This window comes from Phaseolus vulgaris, chromosome 1, assembly GCF_000499845.2.
Source record: "Phaseolus vulgaris cultivar G19833 chromosome 1, P. vulgaris v2.0, whole genome shotgun sequence".
Lineage (NCBI taxonomy): Eukaryota > Viridiplantae > Streptophyta > Magnoliopsida > Fabales > Fabaceae > Phaseolus > Phaseolus vulgaris.
Genome location: NC_023759.2, coordinates 856,832 through 866,173, shown reverse-complemented (window position 1 = coordinate 866,173; position 9,342 = coordinate 856,832). Strand labels below are relative to the sequence as shown.

Sequence of the window (9,342 nt, the reverse complement as noted above, 5' to 3'; positions counted from 1 at the left end):
TTAAATTTGCATACATTTATATACTATAAAATATCATCATTTTCAATCGATGTAGATCTCCAACACTTCTCCTTCATTTATCATTAAATAACTGAACTAATTTAAGTGGTTGTACTCCTTGTACATATGTAATTTATGACTTATGAAGAATGATGATTCATGAAAGACACAAAATGCAATAAGAGAGCAAAAGAGTCAATGCATTAAGATGGTACCCCTTTAACATTCTTCACAAGATTCCTTATTCATCATGCATGAAGCACAAAATTGCCTGAACATGATACAAACAATCTTCACCATCATATTACAACAGAATATCTACACATACCTACGTGTATACTTTTGTACTGTTCATGATTTACATGGCTTTTATGAAATGTTGACAACAAGAATGAACAAGGAAGTAAAAACAACAACAATATAAGTCCTTTTGTCTATCTATCTATTTTGGTGGTACACACTTCCATTGGTCCCTTGACCCTTCATCATCACACAACAAACTCGTGTAATAGGTGAGGATTGCCAAACTTGTTTTGTTGCTTTCCTTGGTCTGTGAAATGGTAGTCTAGCAAATCAGCCTCTGGAGAAGAAGAAGCCATTGTTTTCTTGCGTCTTCTATGCATCTCATCATTGGACACACCAAATCCTTCACTTTCATAGTTCCTCAATTCCAGTGCTAGTGACACCTGTCCACCCACACCAATGTTACCTAACTCTGATAAATCATATGTAGCAGGAGTAGGAGAAATTATGCAGCCTTCCCCATAATAAGGACTATTGTTGTTGTTAATGTTGAACCTTTGGTCACCCTGCAGTTTCCCAATTGTAGGATCCATGGCATTTTCTCCATGATTACCACTTTGGATCCCTCTGTCCAACTCTGAGGCATGATCCAACTTCAACCCATGATGCTGAATAACACTATCATCAACTTTTATTAAGTTGTCCAGCGACTCTTCCCTTTTACTGTCAGAAGATTGGACATCATCTCTTGGAGCTTTCAGTGTGTTCTCTGATGATAATAGATTGCTGCTCATCTCAGAAACGCCAAATTCTTCTTTATAGATTTCTTCAACCATTGGCTTCCAAAGCCGCACCCTTGCATTAATGAACCAATTTGCCACCTGACATGAATCAAAATAAAGATTAGCAAACATGACACAAGAACACTAAAAATACTTCAGGGGGTCACTGATTTTTACTGTTGGATCCCCATCAAAACCAAAATTTCAGGAATTATATTTACACATTTACTTTGTTTGATTTAGCTTATTCTGGAATAACTACTTTTCAAGTTCAATACCCAAGCAATGTTGATGCAAGAAATTTTAAAATGTCAACTAATCAGAATTCAAGAATCATAGTGGTATTGCTTTTAAGATAATTATCATAAAAATTAGCAAACTTACCATACATTGCAATTTGTAATTAAATATTAAATTGTTAGTGTAAACACTATTTACTCTTTACTACAAGCCTTGAAAGAGAGATTCATAAAAAATGATTATCCCACAAAGTAACCATTCGCAAACATGCCTGAACACAATCTTCTGCAACATACAAAAAATTAACTATTATACCTGGTTTCTTGTTAAGCCAGTTTGCCTAGCCAGCATAATTTTCTCTGAATCCTTTGGATAACTGGAACCAAATGAAAATTGGAAAACAATTATTAGAAAAATACTATTTAGGAAACATGAAATAAATCATGTACAGATTAGGGGGACATACGGATGAAGGAAATGCTCAAAGAGCCATGCTCGAAGTATTGAAACAGAGGTTTCAGGAAGTCCCCTCTGAGGCCTCCAAGCTTGTCGCATTACACCAAGTTGCTGAAGGGCCTTTTGCTGCCGAAGCTGCTGATCAACATAGCGGAGACGAGGTATTCCTTCTTGTTCTCCAAGGCTCCTTTGAGTCACTTGAATTTGGCCACTAATGGCATCGCGCAAACACCGAAAGTGGCGTGATATTGTGCGCAAGGCAAGTGCAGTGTATGGTTCAGATGCTCCACAACCAGCAACCATATCAAAAGATGAAACCACTATCTGCATCTGGTGGCAGTACTGTCTGTATCTTTTATCAACCTACCAGAGCAAAAAAAAAATTAAGAGTTAAGTCACAAGCTAACACTGTCACTCACACTAGTTGTGTGTTTACTGTCTAAGTATACACAATTCAATCAATCACTAATGCAGCATATTTATAAAACTAACTATATTGCATTGCATAACTGAAAATCAACCACAGAGAAAGGTGTTTTACTCTTTTATTCTGTAACCAATTCACTGCTATTTATTACTAATAAGTGTTATAAATCTATATATAGCACTTTCACTCCATACACTTCTCCAGGAAAAATAATAACATACAAAATTAGAAAGTTGTAGTGATTGTTGAGTAAATAACTTTACACAATGAGCTTAAGCTATTGGGTAAAATCTGAATTTGGAACGTGTTTTCGAATGATTATTTTCGGGAAACAAAATTCTTTTCTCCTAATGTTATCTTAAAAAAATTATGAAAAAAAATGCTTTTTGCTTGAAAATAAACTACTACACATACACTGAATATTTTTATATGTAACACAAACTTGAAAACCAACTATATGAAATACAAAAGAACTGGGTATAGACCAAGGAAATTTATATCAACAGAATAGAAAAGAAGAAAGAACTCAAAGCTACAAAGTCCAGAGGCTTACCTCATCCAACATGGTCAAAAGTTTTGTCTTTTTGTCCAACAAATTCTGTCGCTCTGCAGGTGAGAGCTCACATGAGGAGTTTGCAGCAGAACTATTGGGACATGAAGATATCTGTCCTGTTTGGCTGGTAGATTTTCCATCAGAATCTTTAGAGCCATCTAAACCAATATCACGGAAACTCTGTTGCTTCTCTAAACCAGTTTGCTTCAAAGCCTTTCGAACATTAACTATTTCATCAAGCAGCTCCTGTGCTGCCTTGAGATATTGTGAGTTCAACACATTGCTGGAAAAGCCCAGTGATCCATCGCTTTGGCCTTCACTGAGGCACATTGAGGGGTGTTGTGGAGTATACAACAAACCTTCCCTTTTGTGAAAGCCACAAGAAGCTAAAGATGCCATGCACTCAGCATTTCTCAATTCCCTTTGTAGGCTGGCTTCATCATCTTTAAGAGATGAAGTGCCCCTTAAATTTTGGACAGAAGCATTCATTAGTGAAGAGAAACCGGCACCAGGATACTGATATGGAAAGGTAGGGACTGATGCAATAGAAGGCATCACTGAGCCAAGGCTAAGAGACAAGCCTTGGTTCTGTACATTTTGCTCACTGTTCACAAGTCCCAATTGTGTTGTTCTAGGAACAAGATGGGCATGGGAATCTCCAGCATTGGTAAAAGAGTTTTGATCAGCTGTGGGGGCCGCATTTGAATGCTCATCAATAGGTTGCACAGTCATTGTGTTCCTCATGGATGAGATGAACTTCAACTCATTGTGTTCTCCAACAGTTTCACTGTAGTTATGAGGTAAAAGAGGATTCCCAGATAATATATCTGCATAGGGCCCTGAAGAAAACGCTTGGTCTGAATACATTGTAAATTTTTTAACTCAAATTCAGATGTGCTTGTTTCTGGTCCTTTACAACTGAGTCAGCTACACATCTCCTTTGAGGCTTGGGCTCAAGAAACCAGTAGTGATGCCGAGCAAAATATATATTGCTACCTCTGCTACAAGATTGAAGATGATCATGTTTCTAAAACAAAAGCTCATCACAATACAGAATCTAAATTTAATTAAAATAATCCAAAAGGAAGAAAAAATTATTGAAGAGAAAGGTTAACAAAATAGAAGACACGTCTGATCAAAGGAAAAGATTACGTTGTTATAAAGCAAAAGCACCACATCACAAGCAAAAGCAATCAGAGACTCATTATATCACTATTTAGCGTACATATATCTGTAACATAACAGTGCAGCTTCAATCATTAACCAACCACAAAGCACTGGCTTAAACTTCAAACAACGGGAGTAATTAAAAGGGGTTTGTCCAAAAGCATACTTTCGTTACCATAGATTAAGAAAAGAAAGACTTTGTTTTCCCTGTTAAGTAAATTGACCAAAGAAAGCTTCTTTCACTTTTGTTTTGTTTTGTTTTTGCATGTTTCAAATCAAAAAAGAAGGTACAAGGTAGCAGAAAACGATGCAAACAAACCTGAAAACAAACAAAACCGAAAAATGAGTTGTGAAACCAAAATCCCATAGGCATAATTGGCTTCAAAGTTCAAACCCTATGGTGGTGGTGGTTGAAACTTGAAAGTGAAAACCAAAGAAGCAAGGTCAAGTTCAGACCACAAAAAAAAAGTGTAAATGAAGAGTGAAAAGAAGAGAGCTACAAGAGAAAAAGTGTAAGCACTGCAACGGTCAATCAAGAACAGAAGACAATAATGAGTGAAAAACCAAACCTTTGAAGCATAATTTAAACTTTTTTGCACTCCACAGTAGCTTTTACACACTAATTTATACTTTCAATCATGAAAAGTGAAAACCCCACCACCCCTTTTGTTAGAACAAGAGTTTATGAGCAGGAGAAGTAGCATCTACCATCATGGACCAGAAACAGTAAAAGAGCATCATCATAGTGATATGAAGTTTGTGCTTTGAACTATTATGGTGGTTGTGCAGTGTTGTGGAGAAAAGAGAGAGAAAGAAAGAAGAAGAAAAGAGAAATACCTGAAGGAGAAAGAGAAGGGTAAGAGAGAAGAGAGGTTCAGAGAAAAATTACAGACAAGAATCCACAGTTTGGGGAAGCCCAGACAAATGGCAATCCCAAGACATATAAATTTCAAATTATCTTTGGAACAACCAGCTGCACCAACCAATGAATAACAAAACCATTTTTAATGAAACAAAAATAAAATAATCAAACAAAGGTTTCTTACTTCTACACGTCTAAGTCTTATATACATAATTTTTTTCTATTAATTAAATTTTCTGCATGCTCTGTTGAAAACCAATGTCCCCAACACATTTTGCTTGTCGTTTTACATCATGTACAGAACTTTAGACAAAAATATTATACCAATTCTCATAATAATAATAATAATAAAATTTAGCATGCCTTTTTTGCAGTGATGTCTCCAAAATCATGTAAGAAAAAAAAAAGAAATAAAAGTAATAAATATATTAAACCCAAAAGCCTTTGTTCTTTAACACACTGTGGCTACATGAGTGTATTTTATCTGACTAAAATACTTATAATGAACTAATTCCATTAAAAAAATGTGTTACCAAAATTTTAGTCTTTCACTTTACACATTAGTTCTTCTAAAAGTTCAAAACTTCTGTAAAACTCATTTTTTGGCATTTGTATATGATGACTAATTTCAATTTTTTCAAAAAAAAATCTTATGGTTTTCAAAGAACAATTCATCCTCATGATTTTTCAAGATACCCTTCTTTGAAAAGGCACAAGAAATATATGTTCACAGCATTCTTTTATATGTTTACCAAATTAATCCACAACAAAAACTCTTCAAACCCTTTTAAAAAATACTTTTTCTTTATTCATATAAGTAAAAGAAAATGTAGTATTGGAGAAGGTGTAATGAAGAATTAGTAAATTATTGAGAGGGGAAATCTTTTATTATTACCACGTGTGGTAAAGGAAAATGTTAGAAAAATTGTAGTAGTAGAATAGAAGGGTGTAAATATATATATATATATATATATATATATATATATATATAAAATAGGAAGGTGTGCATTAAATGGTGTAAATAGAAGAATGAAATTGAAGCATGGAATAGAAGATTTGAGAGGGTGGTTGACTGGTTGATTATATTGCTTGGAAGTGTTCAAACCCTAACAACCAGTTGGTGGAGCTGAAATGTAATGCAATATAATGCATATGTTGTTGTTGTTGAAACCCTTTTCCCTCTTAAGCCTCCTTCACATAACTTAACTCACAAATCATCATGCATTGTTGTTGTTGTTGAGTTAGGATGAACAGAAACAAAGAGAGAGAGAGAAGAAGAGGAAGAAGAAGAAGAAGAAGATTAGTTGTATGATGAATGAAAAATGAAAATTAGGGTTTGGTGGATTGGGTATGATAGTAGAATAATAAGTAGGTCAAAGTCACCAAATCAGGCTTGGACGTGTATGTTTCATCTCTTATTAATGTCTAACTATTGTTAATTAATTATATTAGGTTGAGTGGTATTATTATAAACCACTTTTGTTAGTGCCAAAGTTATTAATTAGTATATGATTATCTAGCTAGCTGGATCCAAAACAAACACTTTCTTTCACCATGCATACACCTAGCAAGCATAAGATACATACTAATGGAAGATGGCAAAAGAGGATTTGTTGTTTCACCATGACCATGGCTTTTTCAATTGGACATTGTGTCAACTTTTCATATCCATGGAGTCAACAATCATATACATATATTGGACAAAGGACTTTTTCTTTTCTTTACATAGGGTTGCCCTCTTCTTTGGAGGGTATAGCTAACTACTTTATATTTGGATATAGGCAAACTCTTATGAAGCTTGGACATGTCTTTTAAATTGTGTGTTTTTGTATCAAACATGTATCGAATGTTGACACATGCAACACATATCGATGAAGTGTCCAATTTAAAAGACATTTTCTTAAGTTTCTCACAATTCTAACACGACTCTGACCTAATTTAAAAAAAAAAACAAATTGATTTTCTTAAAATTTATAAACTTTTATATAAGTTTTTATTATGATTATAGAAATAAGAAACTAATCTTATATATAATAAGAATATTTATATTATATATGCATTAATAGAATTTTTTTTATTTAATCTCTTATTATATCTTTATATAATGTGAGTTTTTTTAAAGTTAATTTTTTTTTAAATGGACTTCAACTAAAACTATAGTGTCTTTTTTCAATGATGATAAAAAATGGATGAGATGTTACAAATGAATTATATTTGACTAAAATTATTTATAGATGATTTTGAATACATAAATCTTGATTGTTAATTTATATAATTTATAATAATGTAATATATAGATATATGTCCCTATATCTCATATTTTAGAAATTACACATATCGAAGTGTTAATGTCTTTGTCATACTTGATGTTCGTGTCAATATTAGTATATAGTAGTTGTACTACATAGGTAAACCTTCCCAATGATAATTAAATATATTTTTTAACAATTGATTATTATAATGTAATATATAGATATATGTTCTTATATCTCACATATTTTAGAGATTACACATATTGTTAATGTCTCTGTCATATTTGATGTCCGTATCAGTATCAGTGTATAGTAGTTGTACTACATAGGTAAACCTTCCCAATAATAATTGAATATATAAAATAGTTTATAAGTTAATATTTAGCATTAATTAATAATATTTTAATTATTAATTACTCTAAATTTTAAATTAATTTTTAGTTATAAATTAATAATTAATTTATAAGCTAAAAGTTTTTACCAATATAAAAACTATTTTATAATTTTTTATTAACAATATAAATTATTTTAAATATTAATATTTTTTTATATAAAATAAAATCTAATTAATCAAATAGTTATTTAATAATTTGTTTATATTAATTTATTATGGAGTGATTAAGTTATAACTAAGATGAATAATATTACAAAATAATTTTATGTTTAATTTTACAAATTTATATTATATATTCTCTAATTGTAAATGTATGTGTATTTTATTCCCTACACTTTTAACTGATGTTTACTGTAGATTGAGTTTAATTACTTTTTTAGTGGTCATGTCGTTTGTTAAATTATAAATAGTGGGTTTAATTATTTTTTTAATTTTCAAATATTTTTTTTAATCTCTCGTTGACATATTAAGGATTTAGTGTCACAATATTTTTAATGACCATTTCTTTAATAATTGCCCCGAAAACCATTTTTCTATCCATTTAAATTATTTTTTTAATAATTGAACATATTTAATCTAGAATTGATGACCTTTTTCACGACCACAAATCTCATATGTATTTTTTATTAGAACTTTCATTTTCTTTCTTTCAATTTTTTTCTATTTATAGTTAGGTCATATACTAACAAAATTATTTTATCTTTTTCTTTATTAAGATCTTTTGTCTCTTTATATATATTTCTTTCTTCTGTCGTTTTCTATGTTTTTCTCATTCCATAAAATTAAAAAATTAAACAATTATCTGAAGGAAACTCTCTCCATCTATGTGTGTTGAATGGACATGCCTCCATCTTTAAGCAAAGTTGATTGGTTAACAACTTTGATAATTAATAGCTGTTGTGAAGAACATCTATTGAGTTTTTTTTTTTTAAGTTGGTTAAGAAATTAGCAATTTTTTTTTAAAGTTACACTTTTATATTTTTAATTATTCTTGTTTATTTTGTTTGTTGGTTGGGACTCGTGAGGTGAGGTTTACACCCACTTATATACAATGAATTGTCCTAATTGTTCTCATCTAGTCGATGTGGGATCTCCAACACACTCTTACACCAAGAGTGACAAGAGATAACATATTATGGATAATCCGATAATAAGTGACTTGATAAATCCAACAAAAATTCGTTAGGATATACTCGAATGAATGACATAGTTCCTTCAAGAAATTGCTTCTCCAAAAAGATTTACTTAGATTTTTACAGAAAAAATATTTTGATTTTTTTTTCAACTAGTAGATGTTCTCGTCAAAGGGTATATCCATATCAATTCTTTGAAAATATTTAAGCAGAAGTTCAAAACTTTGTTGAACTCGTGATTCTATTGCTAACACATTCTTTTAACTATTTAATACAAAGATATATAATATTTCAGATTTAGGTAGTCATCCCAAATAAGCATAGAAAATGAATATTGTTTAAATACTTATTATATATTTGAGTATTTTGTAATTAATTAATATATTTTTAAACTATTATATTATACTTATATTTGCATTAGGTACATAAGTGACACTTTTTCACAAACCGTGTATAATAGTCCAAGTAAAACTTCAACGCTCACCATTTACATTTGCAACATCTTTGAAAATTGACACTCATTCTTTCAAAAGTTACATATTAATACTAAAAGCATAATAATTATATCTATACCTAGGAGCCCCCAATTTTCGGCAACTTGCTATATACTTTATCATATTTTATTAATTTCATCTTATTTAAAAATTTAAATCCCCATTCTCATTAAATATTAATTTAACCCATAAATTTTATCTACAAACATAATTACTCTAAGCATAATAATTATTTAATTAACATGTTAAAAATCCGATATCGACCAAAAATAATAATATTTCACAGTAACAATAATTTTTATTTAAATCAATCTTATAAAGTTATGTTGAACTTAAGAA

The 9,342-nt window shown here is 30.9% G+C and overlaps 1 protein-coding gene across 8 annotated transcripts; it reads right to left on the bottom strand.

Moving 5' to 3' along the window:
- Positions 1–209: 209 nt before the first annotated feature.
- On the bottom strand, positions 210–4,996 carry LOC137816378 (BEL1-like homeodomain protein 3). Of its 8 annotated transcripts, none has more exons than XM_068619487.1 (5): positions 4,706–4,996; positions 2,702–3,699; positions 1,732–2,084; positions 1,581–1,641; positions 210–1,124 (listed from the first exon to the last, which is right to left on the bottom strand). In XM_068619487.1, exons 2-5 carry the CDS (start codon positions 3,566–3,568, stop codon positions 489–491), a joined length of 1,917 nt encoding a protein of 638 aa, XP_068475588.1. In that variant the 5' UTR covers positions 3,569–3,699; positions 4,706–4,996; the 3' UTR covers positions 210–488. The 8 variants fall into 8 exon arrangements, with proteins under 8 accessions (XP_068475588.1, XP_068475589.1, XP_068475590.1 ...); XM_068619488.1 differs by having other exon boundaries at positions 2,702–3,702; positions 4,706–4,910; XM_068619489.1 differs by having other exon boundaries at positions 2,702–3,728; positions 4,706–4,824.
- Positions 4,997–9,342: the final 4,346 nt, after the last annotated feature.